Here is a 19,261-nt window from a genome sequence, read left to right as displayed (position 1 = left end):
GCCTCGATTATTCAGGTAATCCCCTCAACAGCCCCACCTGCTCCCCATCAACCCCGTTCCAATTTATGGACAGACTTTAGTTGGCTAGAGTACTGTGCTCCTTTTTGTTCTTTCTGGTTGCTCAGATGCTGCCCTAGAAAAGTCTTAACAGTCCAGGGTCAGCTCACATCTTTGACATTGGTGCACCGCTGATGACACTATGACATGCCAGTGGCCACCACTTCACGCACACTCCCTCTGTTTAATACCTGAGATGCTTAGTCTCATCCAATCTTCCCTCATATCCTGTGAGGTAGATTCTATTGTCCTCCCCATTTTAGAGGAGAAGAAACCGAGGCACCGAACGGTTAAATAGCTTAAAACAAACTATACTTTGCAGCCTCAGACTCTGGTGGCCTCTTGTTAATGGGGGAAGTTAAGAGCACGGGGATTTGCCATGGTGGAGGGTGCAGGTGTTTCGCTCTGATCCCTTAGCAATCGAGAGCCCTTGTGGGCGCCTGGTCAGGCGAGTGATGCGATGAAAGCTGTGTTTAAGAAAGATTATGCTCTCTTGTTGATTTCACACCCAGCCACCCGAGCCCTGAGGCCCCTCCTCACGGGTCCTTGCAGGACCGGCCAAAGTAAATCAGCTTCACTGGGTTTTACTGCTTTCCAGAAAATGTATCTGTTTTGGCAGAAATTTCCCTCAAAAGCAGGTCAGTGAAATACCAAGCAGCCTCGACCCCCATTTGTCAGCCAGAGCTGTTGAAGTGGCTTGTCCCCGGGTCGCTTTGTGTGAGGGGATTAGAGAGCGCTGGACCTGCCGAGAAACACTGCGATTTCGGCAGGTTGTCAAGACGTGGCTTGTGGGGGCCATGGTGGCCAGACTCCGTGAGGGGCACAGATGAGCTGCACCCCTGTTTTCCCTCCTTCCCAGGCACCGTAGACCCTGCTTCTCGCTCCTTCTCACTGATTCCTGTCCCCACGGTAGTCAGGCTGGCAGGGTGTGCACAGGATTAGGCATAGAAGATTGACAATGTCACGTAGTTCCAAGCGCAGGTCAGGGTTCAAGGCCTGGCCAGGGACTGGGCTGGGTTGGCCTCTGCCTGCTGTGGTCACGTGCCCCCCACCTTGGGCCAGACGGTGCCCACTCCTCAGCCTTGCTGCAGGAGGAGCCCTGGATGCCCGCCCAGCTCTGGCCTCCCGGGCGGCACTGCAGCTCCCCCTCACTCACGGCCAGCCCAGGCCTCTCCTCTGGCTGACCCCTGGAGGGTGGGTGCTTCTCGAAGCGGCCAGGCTAGTCCAGAAGGGGCTCTGGCCAGTGCTGAGGCTTTATGTTCCCCGTGACACTTTCTTCAGTTAAGTCTTCTCTTCCCTGTTTAATGCCAACGGGGAGAGTCTCAGGAGAAATGGACCATAGCCAGGAGGAAGAGTTGAGTCTTCTTTAAAACAGGAGCTCCCCCTAAAGCATCCTTCTTCAGCTTCCAAGGAGAGGCAGAGGCAGGCAGACGGGGCTCAGCCGAGGTCCTCCAAGGACCAGGTGCCAGGCCCAGCTCCACCTAGCCTGACGGTGCCCTGGGCCTTGAGGGGCCCTGAGAGAGGCACGAGGGGTGCTCACCACAAACCCAGGAGAACACCCTCAAAGGGCAAGGCCTGCGGAGGAAATGCCGGCAGCCTTGCCTTCCTGTGAAGGAAGTCCTGGGGCAGATGTGGTCCTCGGGCTCTGCCCGGTGTCCCGTCCCCATCACAGAGCTGCTTCCTGGGCTGCTGGCAGATGTCCTGCAGCTTCTCTGTTTTCCATAGAAGCAGGTGGTTTTATGGGTTGGAGGATGGTGGGGCGCAGATCCTGGGGTTAACCGAGCCGTAACCAGGGAGGTTACCCGAGTCCGGAGAGTGCTTCTTGCTGTGACAGGCAGGAGGCACTCAGTCAGGGTCTATGCCTGGCTGTTTCGCTCTCCTTTGGCCCAGTTCATCGAACCTTTAAACGGTAACTCAGCCTTGAAGTTAGGGATACTTGGGGTCTAAACGGAAGTTTAAGAAATGATGAAACAGGGATTCCCTGGTGGCGCAGTGGTTGAGAGTCCGCCTGCCAATGCAGGGAACACGGGTTCGTGCCCCGGTCCGGGAAGATCCCACATGCCGCGATGCGGCTGGGCCCGTGAGCCATGGCCGCTGAGCCTGCACGTCCGGAGCCTGTGCTCCGCAGCGGGAGAGGCCACAGCAGTGAGAGGTCCGCGTACCGCAAAAAAAAAAAAAAAAAAAAAAGAAATGATGAAATAGCTGGAAAATCACCCAGGCTTTGTTAAGCTGAGAACAAGCCCGCTGCCCTCCCGGTTCTCCCAGCCGCCCTGGATGACCTGCCAGCCTCGTGCCCAGCCCTGGGGTACCATGGGGGTTGGGCTGAGGCAGGGAGGGACTGGACGTGTGCGCGCCTCTGATGGTGGCTGCTTCCTTCTCGCTCGCAGGGTGCTCGGGGCAACGATGGCCAACCCGGCCCCGCAGGGCCTCCGGTAAGTTCGCTTCAGCCCAGGCAGGTCTGCCTGCGTCCCAGTCAGCAGCCCAGTGAAGTTGCAGTGTTTACTCGGTACGCAAGCCATGCTCTGGCTTCTACTGGAAAGGAGGAGAAATAACTTTTCATTACTGCAAGAGCACGTTGAACAAGTTTTGAAGCAGCGGGTCATTTTTCTCAGCCACCCTTTCGGTAGTTTTCTTGAGGAGGGATAGAGAGGGAGGTGAAAATCGCCTGCTTCTCACCATGTATTTAGTCAGAAACCTGCTTTGCCTTGTGAAGCCAGGCTTGGGGACACTGGCAGTGGGGACAGTTTTCACCCAGGGACTTTCGGCCACAGGGGTGTAGGGCAATATTGGTACAAAGGTGGGACGGCACGTGAGGCGTGGCGGGGGGGGGGGTCTCACTCTGGAGGCTGGAGAGAGTCTGCCCGGAATCAGCATTCACCTCTCCATCCACTTGCTTCCTCCAGGGTCCCGTGGGTCCTGCTGGCGGTCCTGGCTTCCCCGGTGCTCCTGGTGCCAAGGTGCGTGTCCTGCCCGTTGTGTCAGGAAGCCCGCTCTCCCCGTAGCCCTTGCTGACTGCCCCCTGGATGACCCCCTTCCCCGCCCCCTTCCCTGCGGAGGCGTGTCCCCCACCCCCTCCCCACCTCCACTCTCCACGGAAAACGAGGAAAAAGCCAGGCACTTGGCAGAGTCGCCAGCTGGAAGGGAGAGTAGATGGGATGATAAAAAGCTGGAGACACAGTTACAGCTGCAGAGTGGGGCCAGGCAGCAGAAGGTGGGGAGACACCTGAGACCTGGGAGGGAGCAGAAGACCAGGAACCAAAGGGAAGAAGGCAGAGCTCAGCCGACTTAGACCCGGAAGAGAGTCGGAGGGAAATGGGCTCAGAGACGGTTCCACGCTTCCCTCTCGCCGCTGCCTCATTTGGGGGCCTCGGCTCTCCCAAGCCGTGTTCATAGAGCTCTTCCAAGGATTAACAGAGGCCAGTAGGAGGCCAGCCAGTTCAGGGAAAGGCCCCTGTGGCCCAGGAGGGATTCCAATGCGCGTGTGTCCCTGGGAGTTCTCTCCTGGTGCCCGCCAGGAGATGAATAAGGAACCTCCATGCGGTCACTGGCATCGGGTTGCTTTTTCCCTCCTGGGGTTTCCATGGCAACCAGACAGTGTCTGAGGCCCCAGGAGCCGGGTGAAGGAGACCCATTGTGAAGAGGGACAGCGGAAGGTGAGGGGGCCTGACCTTCAGAAAATAATAATTACAGCAGTAAAGCAAGAATGTTCTGAGAAGAAACCTGAGGAGGCTCTGCCCTCCCTCCAGGTCATCCGTCCTCCCCAGGGACTCCGCTGTCCAGAGAGACTAGATCGCAGCCAGTTGTAACTTTCAGGAAAAAATGAAAGTAAAAGCGGAGGCCGTTTTGGGAAAAGCAGTGTTGGGGTGCTGGACCCCGCTCGCTTCTGGCTCCCTGCAGACAGGCTTGGCCCAGAGCCCGGGTCACACATCAGCCAGATACAAGCCCAGTGATGCCCCGAGCTGAGCTGTTTGAGAGCCTCCGTGAAAGAGAAAATAGGAAGGGAAGGGGAGGTGGAGGTGCCTGGCCGCCTCAGCCACCTGTCCATCATCCCCACGACACTGGGCTGCAGGGTCCCCCAGCTTGGGCTTTTCTGAACGGTGCTGACGGGACGAGCACGATGCTCAGGCTGTGGCACGACACTGTGTGCTTGCCCTCGGTGGTCACCGGATAGGGGGCAGACGGAGAGTAGAATGGGTGGGGTCGGAAGTCATCAGGGCGGCGAGCTCAGCCAGGCGGCCCACGTGGGAACCCAGGTGCTCCGGAGCAGGGCTCAGCTTTTTGGTGCGTGTGTACAGCTTGCCCTGAGCTGTTGCTGGCCCACGAGGTCTCTGTCCCCCTGACTTGCCCTCACTCCACCCCTCCCTATCTCTTCCCAGGGTGAAGCTGGCCCCACCGGTGCTCGAGGTCCTGAAGGCGCCCAGGGTCCTCGCGGTGAAGCTGGTACTCCTGGGTCCCCCGGGCCGGCTGGTGCCTCTGTAAGTGTAGTTTCTCTTCCGCCTGAAGGGTCTGGGGCCTGAGGCCTTGGCACACTTGACTCCGTGCTTAGCTATGAGGGAAGTGGCGTCTCAATCATGAAACCTTCATTCTGGCTGAATGCCTGCCACCCCCCGCCCATCTCGAGAGACATGTCTCCCTCCATCGCCCATCCTTCCCCTGAAATGTCCAGCAGGGCCATGCCTGGAATGGACAGCTGCTGCTGCAGCCCCTGGACCTGGGGCCTGGAGGGCTAGGAGATGGCTGGGGTTTACTCTTCGCTGCTTATTTTATAATGACAGTCTCCTTTTTCAGGGTAACCCTGGATCTGATGGAATTCCTGGAGCTAAAGGATCTGCTGTGAGTGCTGCCCTTGGACTTGGCTCCTCCCGGTGGGGTCAGTCCCTCCTTGCCCCCTCTCCTGATGCCTCTCTCTCTGCTCATGCTGATAGGGTGCCCCTGGCATTGCTGGCGCTCCTGGCTTCCCTGGGCCCCGTGGTCCACCCGGCCCTCAAGGTGCAACTGGTCCTCTGGGCCCGAAAGGTCAAACGGTAAGATCCAGGATGAGGCCAAGCGCCCCAGCGTCAAAACCGCCATCCCTCCTTCCTGCGCTCACACCATGTCCTTTGGTGGGGCGCCTTTAAGGGTTTCGGGAGGTAGGGACAGGGCCGTGGAGAGAACCGAGTGTGAGAACCTGCCTTTCTCCTTTGTTAAGGGTGAGCCTGGTATTGCTGGCTTCAAAGGCGAACAGGGCCCCAAGGGAGAACCGGTGAGTATCTGGCCACCACGCCTGGCCCACTGCCCACCTCTGCAGGAGCTCTGTCCCCTAATCCGGGTCGTCTCAGGCCGTGTCGGAGACGAGATATGACAAGGTTGAGAAGCTGTTACAGCTTCAGCTCCCATCATTGGCCTGACCAGCTTGACCAGTTTGAACTTTATACTCTCTCTCTTCCCCCTGGGGCACTTCTGCTCTCCCCCACCCCCCCCACGCTGATCCTTTGTGGCCTCACTTCCCCAGGTCCCCCAGCCCTGAAACAATAGTCACAGCCACTTCCTCCACACACCAGGCTGGTGCTCGCCCCAGGGCCTGGCGAAGACTCACCCTGTTTCTCTTTTGTGCTGGTTCTCAGGGCCCTACTGGTCCCCAAGGAGCCCCCGGTCCTGCTGGTGAAGAAGGCAAAAGAGGGGCCCGTGGAGAGCCTGGTGGTGCTGGGCCCGCTGGTCCCCCTGGAGAAAGAGTAAGTGGGCCAGGAGTCCCCACGCTCATTGGGGTGTGACCTGGAGATGCAAGCCCGGTCCCTGTGGCTCTGGGTCTTTGCCGAGTCTGTGGCCTCCTAGACGTCCTACTTCTCTTTTCTCCACCCACCACCATGGGGATAGGAAACCTTCTCCTTCTTTGTGTCCCTCCACCCCCCCTCCCGGGGATGGCATGAAATAGTTGCAGCTCCTTCCCAGAAAGGTGCGGACAGGCCCAAGAAGTTAATCGCTCAGAATCTTGCAGGCCGTAGCTACCGCACCCCAGAAATTATGGTTGGCGGGTTCGTAGGATGGACCCCCTGGGGTCTGGCGAGGCTCTCTGCAGCCGCGGCTGGGTCAGGGGCCACCCTGACTCAGTCTCTCCTCTCCACTTCTCCCTAGGGTGCTCCTGGCAACCGTGGGTTCCCAGGTCAGGATGGTCTGGCAGGTCCCAAGGTGAGTCGGGGCACAGGGGCTGGGGTCCCCACATCACTGGTCACATGGCTTTCTGCTGAGCCCCTGCCTCCTCTTGTGTAGGGAGCCCCTGGAGAGCGAGGGCCCAGTGGTCTTGCTGGTCCCAAGGGAGCCAATGGTGACCCTGGCCGTCCTGGAGAGCCTGGCCTCCCTGGAGCCCGGGTAAGTAGCAGAGCTGCTTTTGTCCTCGGCTTCTGACTTTGAGCAGACCCCTCATGCCCTGCCCCACCTGGTCCCTCCGCCCCTGCGCTGCCAGGTTTGGGCGGTCCTGAGGCTGCCCTGACACCCATCCTCTTCTCTCTCCTACACAAAGGGTCTCACTGGTCGCCCTGGTGATGCTGGTCCTCAAGGCAAAGTTGGTCCTTCTGTAAGTCCATCATCTGGGGTCGTTGGGAAGGGTTGGGGAAATCCTTGGGGAGGCAGATGGGAAAAGAGACAGGAGTTGGGTAGGGGCAGCCCGTGAATTTTGAGGATTGGGGTGGGGGACAGATGGTAGGTACTAGGGCCAGGTGTGGCCTGTGCGGTGGCTGTGAGTTCTGAAGATGCCACCCCCTCGTGCATGTGGGAGGAAGCCCCTTCCTTCTGTTGGAGGAAGACAAAGCATGATGCGCACTTTCAGGGACAAAACTTACAAGCGAAGGAGCGCCTTGTTGCCGATGGGGCCTGTGTGGGCTGCTGTTTGCGAACTCGGTCAATCCCACGTGCTGTCTGTCCGGCCAGTGCCCAGCCCTGAGCCTGCTACGTAGTAGCACTTGGTAGATACTGGATGGACAAATGTGGTCGAGCGTCCGTGTTCTGAGAATGGTGTCCTCTCTTTCAGGGAGCCGCTGGTGAAGATGGTCGCCCTGGACCTCCAGGTCCTCAGGGGACTCGTGGGCAGCCTGGTGTCATGGGTTTCCCTGGCCCCAAAGGTGCCAATGTAAGTAATCACCTGCCCTTCCATATGGTGCTACTACCTCCCTGCCCCTGGGGAAGGGGCTGGCCCTAAATAGAGTTATCCCAAGGGCCATGATGAGCGAATCCATGGTACCCTGGGCAGCTTGGACCTCCACGCCCCGTAGCAGGGAACGTGATCGGGGGAAACCCAGGGCTCTTTAGAGCCCTTGGGGCATCTCAGCCATGACGCTGATCCACGGGGCAGCGCTATCAGTTCACACCTCTGAGCGCAAGAGAGGTGCTGACACTTGGCTCTGGCCTTTGCTGTCCGCGAGGCAGTGACCTCAAGCCCCAATCTCCCAAGCTGGCCGTACCCCCGCTCCCACCACAGCCCTCCACCTTATGGCCCTGCACTCTTTCTTCCAGGGTGAGCCTGGCAAAGCTGGTGAGAAAGGACTGCCTGGTGCTCCTGGTCTGAGAGTAAGTACCCTCCCCACTGCCCATGTTAGCGTTTGCTGGACCCCTGCAAGGAGAGAGCAGCCCTATGGCACGCTTCTGGGGCCCCTAGCTGGCCGCGTGGATTCCCGCGGCTGAGCCCATGCTGCTCTGGGAGTCCGCACGGGGAGACTTCTGATCGCTGACAGCAGCCCAGAGAGATGGAGGAGGCTCCCATGCTGAGAAGGACCGAGGGAACGAAGGGGGCCGGGAAAGGACAGGAAGGGAAGGTGTGGAAATGGAGTTCAGGCAGGGGATCATCTAGAAACTCTGGGCCACAGAGTACACCTGCCTGGTCCTGGGATCTGTAGAACTGAAGAAGAGTGTATCATTACCTCACCCCTTTCTCTCCCCTCTAGGGTCTCCCTGGCAAAGATGGTGAGACAGGAGCTGCAGGCCCCCCTGGACCTGCTGTAAGTACCTGCCCAGCCTCTCCAGGTGGCCCGTGGGCAGGAGCTTTGTGGGTAGAGGTGGGGAGTAAGGGAGCTGACAGGTGTGGATCTGGGCTGATCCAGGACACCTGACCCAGCCTGAGCGGAGGCAGGGCGTCCCAGGAGGCAGCCTGGACCCCATCGGGGTTGTCAGGGGTGCGGGTCACTGGTGGGAGGACAGCGAGGCATGCACACCTTGCTTGGGCAGTGAGGCAAGGTGTCGCCTGCCCTCCTGCGGGCCGGCCCCAGGCCCCTGTAGGCCTAGATGAGGCTCCCAGATTCTCTGGAGGCTGGCTCAGCTCGCCTCTGTCTTCCTCTGCAGGGACCTGCCGGTGAACGAGGCGAGCAGGGTGCTCCTGGGCCATCTGGGTTCCAGGTAGGCGGCTGGATCCCGTCCACACGCAGGGCTCTGGGGCAGCAGCAGTGCCCCCTTGAGGGGGACCCAGGGATGAGTCTTCCCTGAACCCCCTCCCCTACACCTGCTCTCGCACTGTGCTGGCCTCCCTGCAGGGCGTGGCAGCAAACACACTCCTTTCCTAACCAAGTCACTTTGGCTTCTAGGGACTTCCTGGCCCGCCTGGTCCCCCAGGTGAAGGTGGAAAACCAGGTGACCAGGTGAGTTTGGGGCTCTTTGAACCTGTAGCCTGTTTAGGTGGGAAGATCTATTCTCATGCCCAGGAGGCAAGGGCAGGAGTGGGCACAAGGAGCCCCAGGAGGCCAGGGAAAGTCCAGGACCTGCTGCCCAGGTCTGAGCTCAGCCCCCAGCAGGAGGGCAGCTCCGCCGAGGATCTGGGACAGAAAAGCCTCTGCTCTCTCACACATCCTTCTTCGTTCTTCAGGGCGTTCCTGGTGAAGCTGGAGCTCCCGGCCTCGTGGGTCCCAGGGTGAGTGTCCCGTCCACTGTTTCCGCGCGGCCTCCTTGGGCCTGCTCCCTCCCGTGTGGCTCTGCCGCGCATCCCAGCACACCCATCCTGGGTCTCCTCTCTCTTTGGGCCTCCGCCCCATCTCTCTTGCCTGACTCCTCCTTGGTGTCTCTGTCACAGGGTGAACGAGGTTTCCCAGGGGAACGTGGCTCTCCAGGGTCCCAGGGCCTCCAGGGGCCCCGCGGCCTCCCTGGCACTCCTGGCACTGATGGTCCCAAAGTGAGTGAGGCGGGTCCTGCTGGCAGGGGTCCTCTGGGCTGGAAGGGGAGGGGGCTCAGGGGGGATGAAGATGGAAGGAGGGAGGGATGGAGGATGAGACAGAAAGGGGTCTGGGCAGAGGAGGAAGGGAAGGAAAGGGGGCTTGGGGCCTGGGGGGCCCAGGGGAAGTGCTGCCTTCCACAGACTCCTCTCCCACCGCAGGGTGCAGCTGGCCCAGGTGGCCCCCCTGGGGCTCAGGGCCCTCCAGGTCTGCAGGGGATGCCCGGTGAGAGAGGAGCAGCTGGCATCGCTGGGCCCAAGGGAGACAGGGTGAGTACCAGGCTGAGCGCGCTTCCGCCACAGCTGGGCTTCCCCGCACTCCCTCCCGCTCCCCACGGCACCAGGCGGTGAGGGTCCCCGTTACCCTCTTGAGGAACTTGGAGACCCCTCCCAGGCTCTCCGTTTGACCTTGAGTGACATCCTGCCTGACACTTCCCTCTGTCTCACTTCTGTTACTCCCCGTCACCCACCCTGAGACTGCAGCAAATCCCTCTTGGCCAGGCTCTGAGCTCTGCCTGGAGCCCCATTCAGGGGGGGCACTGAGCCGGCAAAGGGGATCTTGGAGTAGCTCCCTAAGGTGGCCCGTTTTTCTCTATCCCACAGGGTGATGTTGGTGAGAAAGGCCCCGAGGGAGCCCCCGGGAAGGACGGTGGACGGGTAAGTGGATGCTGGTTGCAGGCTCCCTGGGGTTGGGATGGGGACAGATGCAGGGGACCTCATGCACTCAGGGGACAGAGGGGCAGCGTGTGAGCGTGGTCTCTGCTCCTATCTCAGTTTTGTGGGCTGGGCAACTACAAGGACTTCCCTGTCAAAAGTGGGGGCCCCAGGGTGAGAGGGAGCTCTGGGGGCCACGCGAGGGTACACCAAGGTCCGTTGGGTGCGGCGTCTCCAGGCTCCCTGTTGGACTCCGCGTCCCTGGCTGCCTCTCCCTGCCCCTCACTCCGCCTTCTCTCCCCCAGGGTCTGACTGGCCCCATTGGCCCCCCTGGCCCGGCTGGTGCCAACGGTGAGAAGGTGAGTCGTGGATCCCTTTCCTCGCTCTGCCTCACCTCCCCCATCGAATCTCTTTCTCATCTCCTGCCAAAGACTGCTGTCTCTTCCCCTGGCTCCATACCTGTCGGCCTCCTGCCTTGCAGCGGCTGCAAGGAGTGGAGGGTGGGGGCTTGTTCTTAGAGGCAAAGTCATGGCCGTGTGCACCACCGAGGGAAGCAGTTGGATGGGGGTATGGGTGTCTTCAGCAAAGTCCCCGAGTAGGTGCAGGTATGGCCAAAGCAACAAGGGGAGAACATGCCACGGGTCGGAGGGGAGACCAGAGCCCCCGTCCCCCCGTCAGGGCTCTCTGGATGCACTTTGCCCTGGAAGGGCCCCCTCTCACCCTACGTCCCTCATCCTTGGCTTTTGTCCACCCCCCCCACCCGCTGACCCACTTTAGGGAGAAGTTGGACCTCCTGGTCCTTCAGGAACTGCTGGTGCTCGCGGCGCCCCGGTGAGTATCTGCCCCTGAGCCTGGCCCTGCAGGTCCCCCGGGCACGGCTCCCACCCTGCCCTCTGGGCCTGGGGGTGGGAGGAGAGATGAGAAAGGAAGGGAGAAGGCACGTCCCCCCCCATGATGTGATCAGGGTGGAGGGCCTTCGGGTCCCCAGATCCTCCGACCGTGAGAGGCTTCCTGACCTGGGTCCCTTTATTTAGGACGGAGAGCCTCCCGACCCCCTTCTCTCTGAGGGTTACTGTGCAGTAGGCTAGGCTGGGCCAGAGCGGGCTCTGGGCTCACAGGAGGGAACAGAGCAGGCCGGCAGCGGAGCCTCACCCCTCCCGGCCCTCTTCTCTCACAGGGTGAACGTGGAGAGACTGGACCCCCCGGGCCCGCTGGATTCGCTGGTCCTCCCGTGAGTAGCTCTGTCCACCCTCCCTCCCTCCCTCCCTCCCTCCCATGCCCTCCACTCTGGCCAGCTCGAGTCATTCCCAAAGGACACCTTCCCGCCTGCGGGGGAGGGAAGGACAGGATTTAAAGAAGAGGGAAGTGGCCCCTCTGCGTCCACATCTCCACAGCGATGTGACAGTCCTACCCGAGACTCGGTGTCCAGGCCCAGGGTGGACGCACACACTCACACAGTCCCTGGCCCCTTTGGAGGAAGCTCGAGTGTTTTGCCCGCACTCACTGGCCGCCTCCTTCCCGGAACAGGGTGCTGACGGCCAGCCTGGTGCCAAAGGCGAGCAAGGAGAGGCTGGCCAGAAAGGTGACGCCGGTGCCCCGGGTCCTCAGGGCCCCTCTGGAGCTCCCGGGCCTCAGGTGGGTAACGCTGAGCTCCCCCCCGAAACCGATCCCACACGGTAGGCGGTGCTGGGTGCCGGGAGAGGGGCCTGGGCAGGCAGAGGTGGCTAGGAGGCCTGGGGCTGCCCGCCTGTGTTTAGGGCCCTCCACCCAGCAGACCCTGGAGCCTGCTGCTGCAGCCACAGGAGGGGAGGCTGCAGGGAGGAGGAATTTGTGCTCAGGGGTAAAGGTTCAAGGAGCTAAGCTGGCCTTCAGAGCCGCGGGTGTGGGTGTGGGTGTGGGTGTGTGGCTGGGGGCCGTACCAGCCGCTGGGTCTCCCTGAGCAACAGAAGGCCTGGGGCAGAGCGGCCAGTCTCCTGGGAGACCTTGGACTGGCTCTGAGGACACCTGATGGGCCTGCCCTCCCCGAGATCTCCTAGAATACGAGTCTCCCGTGGGTCGGGGTGGCAGGCCCACCTGTGACAGCCTCTCCAGGCTGGGATTTTAGTGCTGACAAAGCTGCATCTCTGAGAACCGAGCTCTCAGGAGTCCACGGGGCTCAGAAGGGACCCGCGCCCAGAAGCCCACAGCCCTCCCCCGGGGCGACCGGGCCTCACCGTCTCCCTCCTTCCTCCCCAGGGTCCTACTGGTGTGACTGGTCCTAAAGGAGCCCGAGGCGCTCAAGGCCCCCCGGTGAGTGAGGCCCCCATTCCCACCGTCACTGGGCCGAGTGGAGGGCACTGCAGGGGCAGCGGCTTCTCTCGCACCCACCACCCCCCGCCCCCCCCCCCCGGGCCTCAGGAAGGAGGTCTGGCCCCAGAGACCCCACCCCACCTCCTTCCCTCTCAGCCCGAGCCCCTCCCACACAGAGCCCATCCCACAGCCGGGTGGGAGAGAGGGCGCCCCTACAGCGCTGACTGCCCCACTGCATCCTCCCCCTGCAGGGGCTGGAGGCTGAGAAGCTGCAGCTGCCCGAGGCGGTGGCCAGACCTGGGGGCCCTTTCTCCCTCTCTAGCTCTCCCCTTGCTGCCGTGCGCCCCTGGCTCCTTTCCAAACCAGCCTATGAGACCCCCGCCCCCCAAATTTGATTCTTGGGCCTCCTGAGGGTCTGAGGTCCTCAGGGTCCTCCTCTCATCACATAGGGAGCCACCGGATTCCCCGGAGCTGCAGGCCGCGTCGGACCCCCAGGTTCCAATGTAAGTGCTGCCCCCGGCTGTTTCCTCCCTAACTCCAGGCATGGGAGGCACAGGCAGGGGTCGAAGAGTCTGGCCCAGTCCCCCACACGTCTTTGTGCCCATCCCCACTCCTGGGAACAGTAGTTAACTGACCACAGGGACCTGCTCTCCTTGCAGACAGCTGGGAGCAGGGCGGGGGGCCCTCTTGCTGGCCATGGGCTTCTGGCTCCGTGGGCAGGACAGGGCTGATACAGTTGCTTTCGTCGTGGACGCACACTTCTTGAGCACACTGTGCTTTGTAAGGATGTCTGCATCTTGCTCCTGGGGAAAGTCCCCCAGCTCACCAACACTGCCAAGCGCAGAGGGAGCGGGCGCAGAGGCTTAGCGGCCAGGGGTGAGGCTGGAGCTGTTCCTTGAGGACCGGTGGTGGGACTGAGGCCACAGGGAAGGAGGCGGGAGGGAGTCCAGGTCGATCAGAAAAAGGAAAGTGTGCAGAGGCTGGAGAAGCCAGGCTGGCTTGAAGCCAGAGCTCACGGGGGAGAGAAGATGGAAGAGGTAGCCCGGGGTGGGGGTCAAGCTGCCCTTACGGTGGAGGAAGCCCCCAGAGGGTCACCGTGGCTTTGGCAGCCTGGAAGGATGGTGAAGGGTGAGATGAGTTCTCACGTCCCGCATTTGCTCCTTCTAGGGCAACCCTGGACCCCCTGGCCCACCTGGTCCTTCTGGAAAAGATGGTCCCAAAGGTGCTCGAGGAGACAGCGGCCCCCCTGGCCGAGCTGGGGACCCTGGCCTCCAAGGTCCTTCTGGACCCCCTGGCGAGAAGGGAGAGCCTGGAGATGACGGTCCTTCTGTAAGTCCCACCCCAGGCTGGGGAGCCCAGGGCCAAGGTCCCTGGAGCAGAAGTGTGAAGGGCACGTGGGCTCACAGAGCCCAGAGTGGGGGGAGCACGACTGTGGGACTGCCGGGGGGGGGGGGGGCGGGCGCTGCAGAGAGAAGTGTCCTGACCCCTGCAGTGGGCAGCTGCCACCTCACGGAGGGGCGGGGGGCGGCTCCGTGTCACTTCTCAAGTTCTCACCTCCCTCCTCTCCTCCCTTAGGGTCCCGACGGTCCTCCAGGTCCCCAGGGTCTGGCCGGTCAGAGGGGCATCGTCGGTCTGCCGGGGCAGCGTGGTGAGCGAGGATTCCCCGGCCTGCCCGGCCCATCGGTGAGTGGGGACGCCCCTTCCTCCGGGCGAGCTGGGCCCCGCCTGGCTCAGGTGGACGCTCTTCACCTGGTGCTCTCGGTGGCCTGGCCACCCCGAGGCTGCCACCGCTCCGCACCGTCTGAACTGACCCGCGGTCAGCGCCCTCCCCAGAAGGGCTCCGAGGGGCCTCGGAGCGCGCACTCATCCTCCTTGTCGCTGTTCCCCAGGGTGAGCCTGGCAAGCAGGGAGCTCCTGGAGCATCTGGAGACCGAGGTCCCCCTGGCCCCGTGGGTCCTCCTGGCCTGACTGGACCTGCGGGTGAACCTGGACGCGAGGTGTGCAGTGGGATCCGCTGTGGGGTAGCCCGTTCTAGGGAGAGGGGAGCCCTGGAGAAGGGGGTGACAGATGGGCCGAGCCCAAGCGCCCAGATGTGATGGGAGGGTGGTGATGGGAGAGAGAGGGCACGGAGACTAAGAGCTGGGCCCACGGCGGGGAGGCAGGAGGAAGCTGGCTGAGGAAGCTTTGGCTGGAGGGAGGGCACAAACCTGGGCTCCTGAGGGAGGACGGGAAGCAGAGGCGGGGACGGTGGGCAGCTCTGATGGCGTGTTTCCCTTTGCGCAGGGAAGCCCTGGTGCTGACGGCCCCCCTGGCAGAGACGGTGCAGCTGGAGTCAAGGTGGGTATCGGGGTCTCACTCAAGGTGAGTACGGTGGGGCGGGGAGGACATTCCATTGGCCTGGCAGGGCTGGGGTCAGAATCACGTCTCTCCTTGCCTCTTCTGGAACGTTCCTCTCTGAGCCGGAGACCTCTCTCCTGACAGGGTGATCGTGGTGAGACCGGTCCCTTGGGTGCCCCCGGAGCCCCAGGGCCCCCTGGCTCTCCTGGCCCCGCCGGCCCAGTCGGCAAGCAGGGAGACCGAGGAGAAGCTGTGAGTATCTTCGAGTCAGTAAAAGCCACGGTGGAGGAGGGTGGCTGCATGGGTAGGGAGCGTTCCACCACCCGCCCTCCCCCACCGCAGGCCCTGGGCGCGTCCCTGTCCTGACTGTGCTCTGACGCTGCCCCCACTCTCCCCACAGGGTGCACAAGGCCCCATGGGACCCTCAGGACCAGCTGGAGCCCGGGGAATGCCAGTGAGTATCTGAGCGTCCTGTGCTGGGTCCCCGACAGGCAGGTTCAGGGGGCAGCAGGGACCTGGGGCCCCTTGGCGCGGGTGAGGCTGGCCTGAGCTGACCAAACCTGTGTCTTTGTGTCTTGTTCCCAGGGCCCTCAAGGCCCCCGAGGTGACAAAGGAGAAACGGGAGAGGCTGGCGAGAGGGGACTGAAAGGACACCGTGGCTTCACTGGTCTGCAGGGTCTGCCCGGCCCCCCTGTGAGTGCCGCAGGCTGTGCTCGGTTCCCCAAGGCGTCCCCCTTCACGGAGCCCACTGGCGTTTCCCATGCTGCTAAGGCGGCTGGGGATCGTCCTGAGAAATGTGCAGGGCCTCCTCAGGGTTGCAGGGAGAAGCACATGGAAGGGGCACAGGGCGGGACGTGTATGCGCTCCCCCAACTCCCAGTATATATACGTATTCAAGAAGGCCTCCTGACGTGGAAGATGGGGCCCTGTCCGTGCTGACCTCTGACCTTTGCCTCTTCCTGCTGCACAGGGTCCCGCTGGAGACCAAGGGACTTCTGGTCCTGCCGGCCCTTCCGGCCCCAGAGTAAGTGAGACGGAGTGAACCCTTCCTCCGGGGTGGGACCAGGGTGCTGGTCAGGTGTCTGGTGAGGAGGGAGATGTGGCTGCTTCTGGGGAAGCCTCGGGCTCAGGCGCCTCACTCAGCAGCAGAGGTGGGACTGGCTTGGTGACACTGTGGCCAGAGAAGTACCTGAGGCCATAGGACGACCACGAGCACAGCTCTCGGCTGTCAGACAGACTCCCTGGGAATAGGATTTTACAAAGGGGATTGTAGGGAGTGAGAGAGCCGTGAAGCCATCCTGCCGGTTCTTGGCCACACGGAGAGCAGCGTGGGGTTCCATGACTGAGAAATGGGAAGACTTGGGAAGAGAGCAGCTATGAGCCTCACCAGCCCCGGCTTCTCCCGGACCTTCCCTTTGTCGATGGCTCTCTTCTCACTGTCTTTCTCCCTCCCGGCCTGCAGGGTCCTCCTGGCCCCGTCGGTCCCTCTGGCAAAGATGGCGCTAATGGAATCCCCGGCCCCATTGGACCTCCTGGACCCCGTGGACGTTCAGGCGAAACTGGCCCTGCTGTGAGTGTCCTTCCTGCCGTCTGGGGTGCTCCCGGCACCAGGAGGCTTGAGCTCTCGGATGCGAAGGGCTTCTTTCGGGGCATCAGCCTGCAGCTAATGTGACAGCATCCTTTATCCTGGGAGCTCCCTGGAAGTTCAGAGTCCATGAGACATAGAAGAGAGGGGCCAATGAAAAAACAGGGAGCATTCTATGGTTTTCTTGGTCTTGGCCTGCTCCGCGCGCGCATGTGCGCGCGCACACAGACACACACACACACACACACACACACACACACACAACCTCATGGGACTGGGAAGAAGACATCCTAGTACATTCTAGCAGGCGGGGATGGACACAGGAGGGGCGTCTCCCTGTAATTCCTGGCTGATTTCTCTGTTTCCTGCTGCAGGGTCCTCCTGGAAATCCTGGACCCCCTGGCCCTCCAGGTCCCCCTGGCCCTGGCATTGACATGTCCGCCTTTGCTGGCCTAGGCCAGAGAGAGAAGGGTCCCGACCCCATGCAGTACATGCGGGCCGATGAGGCAGCCGGCAACCTGAGGCAGCACGACGCCGAGGTGGATGCCACGCTCAAGTCCCTCAACAACCAGATCGAGAGCATCCGCAGCCCCGAGGGATCCCGCAAGAACCCCGCCCGCACCTGCCGGGACCTGAAACTCTGCCACCCCGAGTGGAAGAGCGGTGAGCCCGGAGGGCAGGATCCCCGCCCCCGCTGGGCACGGCCCCCTTCAGAAGGAGGGGCAGAGTCGGGCCTGGAAGGTTCTGGCACTGGTGGTGGCTCCCCCATTTCACAGCAGAGAAACTGCAGCCCTGGTCCCGTCCGGTCATGGCCACATGGTGGAAGTGACTTCAGGGTAGAGTTCCATCCACCGGGCAGGCCCTGCTCCTGTGCCTTTGCCTGCCCCCCTGTTTAGCCCTGGACCTTCCCATCCGGGTCTCCTCGCCCGGATCCCTCCCTCTCCCCTCCCTTTGGCCGCACGTGGCCCTCACACCCTGCTCCTCTGCCCCTGGTGTCCCCATAGGCCTTTCTGTCAGCCCAGGCAGGCCTGGCCCTCTCGGGAGCGTGTGTCTGTGCCTGTCTGAGCCCCGATGGGGTGTTGCCTCTCCGCTGCAGGAGATTACTGGATCGACCCGAACCAGGGCTGCACCCTGGACGCCATGAAGGTTTTCTGCAACATGGACACTGGCGAGACCTGCGTCTACCCCAGCCCGGCCAGCGTTCCCAAGAAGAACTGGTGGAACAGCAAGAGCAAGGACAAGAAACACATCTGGTTTGGAGAAACCATCAACGGTGGCTTCCACGTGAGTCCCCGCGTGCTCTAGGCCAGGGACGGCGCATCAGAATCCCCCTCTGCTTTCTCCCCGGCAGTCTTTAGCGCCTTGCTCACATTCTCACTGGATGGGGGCTGGGGGAGAGTTCAGGGGTAGAAGGAAAGAGGAGGAGGGGGATGTTTTCCCACTTCGAGGTGGAGGAAGAGTCCTCGGAGGCTTGCTCCACTCCCCGGAAGCAAACGTGTCTTCCCAGTGACCCCTCCCCAGCCCCCTTCAGCTCCTGCAAACCCCGCTCGGAGGGCCCTGTCCCGCCCGGGCCTCACGCCACTGCTGTCTGCCCCTCCCAGTTCAGCTATGGAGATGACAACCTGGCTGCCAACACCGCCAACGTCCAGATGACCTTCCTGCGCCTGCTGTCCACCGAGGGCTCCCAGAACATCACCTACCACTGCAAGAACAGCATTGCCTACCTGGACGAGGCCGCTGGCAACCTCAAGAAGGCCCTGCTCATCCAGGGCTCCAACGACGTGGAGATCCGGGCCGAGGGCAACAGCAGGTTCACGTATACGGTTCTGAAGGATGGCTGCACGGTGAGTCAGGCCGGCTGGGCCGCCAGAGAGATGAGCCGCCTGGGGCCCCGGGCGACAGCAGGCAGAGGGCTGGTCCACAGCAGGCATCGTGGCCCTAAAGGGGCACGAGCGCCGACGGGCTACGTGGGGATGCCACGCAGAGCGACAGGTGAGGGAGAGGGGCGTGTTGTTCTGTCCCCTCCCCTCCCTTGGCTCAGCGTGTCCGGTGACTTGGAGGAACACTCATGCGACGTGTGTGGGCCTCTGCCCTCGCAGGCTGGGTCACTGTGGACAGTGGGGAGGAGAAGGGCAGGGGGAGGAGGCCCTGCTGCTGAGGACTGGCGTCGAGGCGGAGGCCAGTCCAAGAGAGGTCTAGGCCCCCCGCGTGTGTTCGGTTTTGGGGTCCAGGGCAGCTGGCACCGGATCGTAAGGCATCCGCCGACTCTCCTCTCTTTCTCCCCTAGAAACACACCGGTAAGTGGGGCAAGACTATGATTGAGTACCGGTCGCAGAAGACCTCACGTCTCCCCATCATTGACATTGCACCCATGGACATAGGCGGGCCCGAGCAGGAATTCGGTGTGGACATAGGGCCTGTCTGCTTCTTGTAAAAACCCGAACCCAGAAACAACACAATCCATTGCAAACCCAAAGGACCCAAGTACTTTCCAATCCCAGTCACTCTAGGACTCTGCACTGAATGGCTGACCTGACCTGACGTCCATTCATCCCACCCTCTCACAGTTTGGACTTTTCTCCCTTCTCTAAGAGACCTGAACTGGGCAGACTGCAAAATAAAATCTCGGTGTTCTATTTATTTATTGTCTTCCTGTAAGACCTTTGGGTCAAGGCAGAGGCAGGAAACTAACTGGTGTGAGTTAAACGCCCCCTGAGTGACTGCCCCCCAGCCCAGGCAAGAGAACCCCCCCTTCGGGTGCCGGGCGCAGGAACTGTGTGTGTCCCACACAATGGTGCTATTCTGTGTCAAACACCTCTGTATTTTTTAAAATGTCAATTGATATTAAAAACAAAAAAATTATTGGAAAGTACATATTGGCTTGTGCTTTGTGCTTTATTTGTCATTAGTCCTGGAGTCTGTGGGCAGGACAGAATCCTCTTTCGTAAACTTTGGCACCAAGTGGAACCCAGGGGTGAACTAGGAACAGAGACCGAGGTTTGGGAAGGGAGGCACACGAGAGGGGGCGGCCTTGTTCCTGAGCATAAGCCCAGACACACCTCCAGGCGGATTAGTGCAAGAGAAAAGATGCTCTCTGAACTCCAACGGGGAGGTGGGGCCTGTGTCGTGCCACTCGGGAGAGACCAGAGACGCCCCGAGGTGGGGGGGGGGGGT

General features: G+C 61.7%; 1 protein-coding gene across 1 annotated transcript in view; it reads left to right on the top strand.

The window, feature by feature from the left end:
• COL2A1 (collagen type II alpha 1 chain) overlaps positions 1–18,893 on the top strand; it is a 30,493-nt gene extending 11,600 nt beyond the window's left edge. Inside the window, exons 17-54 of the mRNA XM_060026183.1 lie at positions 2,445–2,489; positions 2,961–3,014; positions 4,434–4,532; positions 4,846–4,890; positions 4,983–5,081; positions 5,246–5,299; positions 5,661–5,768; positions 6,169–6,222; positions 6,304–6,402; positions 6,554–6,607; positions 7,061–7,159; positions 7,543–7,596; positions 7,971–8,024; positions 8,365–8,418; positions 8,604–8,657; positions 8,882–8,926; positions 9,086–9,184; positions 9,386–9,493; positions 9,827–9,880; positions 10,183–10,236; positions 10,655–10,708; positions 11,055–11,108; positions 11,405–11,512; positions 12,113–12,166; positions 12,616–12,669; positions 13,334–13,495; positions 13,742–13,849; positions 14,056–14,163; positions 14,450–14,503; positions 14,648–14,755; positions 14,904–14,957; positions 15,089–15,196; positions 15,473–15,526; positions 15,965–16,072; positions 16,462–16,750; positions 17,184–17,371; positions 17,689–17,931; positions 18,375–18,893. Of these exons, the coding sequence (XP_059882166.1) occupies positions 2,445–2,489; positions 2,961–3,014; positions 4,434–4,532; positions 4,846–4,890; positions 4,983–5,081; positions 5,246–5,299; positions 5,661–5,768; positions 6,169–6,222; positions 6,304–6,402; positions 6,554–6,607; positions 7,061–7,159; positions 7,543–7,596; positions 7,971–8,024; positions 8,365–8,418; positions 8,604–8,657; positions 8,882–8,926; positions 9,086–9,184; positions 9,386–9,493; positions 9,827–9,880; positions 10,183–10,236; positions 10,655–10,708; positions 11,055–11,108; positions 11,405–11,512; positions 12,113–12,166; positions 12,616–12,669; positions 13,334–13,495; positions 13,742–13,849; positions 14,056–14,163; positions 14,450–14,503; positions 14,648–14,755; positions 14,904–14,957; positions 15,089–15,196; positions 15,473–15,526; positions 15,965–16,072; positions 16,462–16,750; positions 17,184–17,371; positions 17,689–17,931; positions 18,375–18,521 (3,441 nt within the window). The 3' untranslated portion in view covers positions 18,522–18,893. The remainder of the gene's footprint in view (positions 1–2,444; positions 2,490–2,960; positions 3,015–4,433; positions 4,533–4,845; positions 4,891–4,982; positions 5,082–5,245; positions 5,300–5,660; positions 5,769–6,168; positions 6,223–6,303; positions 6,403–6,553; positions 6,608–7,060; positions 7,160–7,542; positions 7,597–7,970; positions 8,025–8,364; positions 8,419–8,603; positions 8,658–8,881; positions 8,927–9,085; positions 9,185–9,385; positions 9,494–9,826; positions 9,881–10,182; positions 10,237–10,654; positions 10,709–11,054; positions 11,109–11,404; positions 11,513–12,112; positions 12,167–12,615; positions 12,670–13,333; positions 13,496–13,741; positions 13,850–14,055; positions 14,164–14,449; positions 14,504–14,647; positions 14,756–14,903; positions 14,958–15,088; positions 15,197–15,472; positions 15,527–15,964; positions 16,073–16,461; positions 16,751–17,183; positions 17,372–17,688; positions 17,932–18,374) is intronic.
• Positions 18,894–19,261: the final 368 nt, after the last annotated feature.

This window comes from Delphinus delphis, chromosome 11 (assembly GCF_949987515.2).
Source record: "Delphinus delphis chromosome 11, mDelDel1.2, whole genome shotgun sequence".
NCBI classification, from domain to species: domain Eukaryota; kingdom Metazoa; phylum Chordata; class Mammalia; order Artiodactyla; family Delphinidae; genus Delphinus; species Delphinus delphis.
The sequence above is the reverse complement of the archived record's forward strand: the minus strand, read 5'-3'. Positions and strand labels throughout refer to the sequence as shown.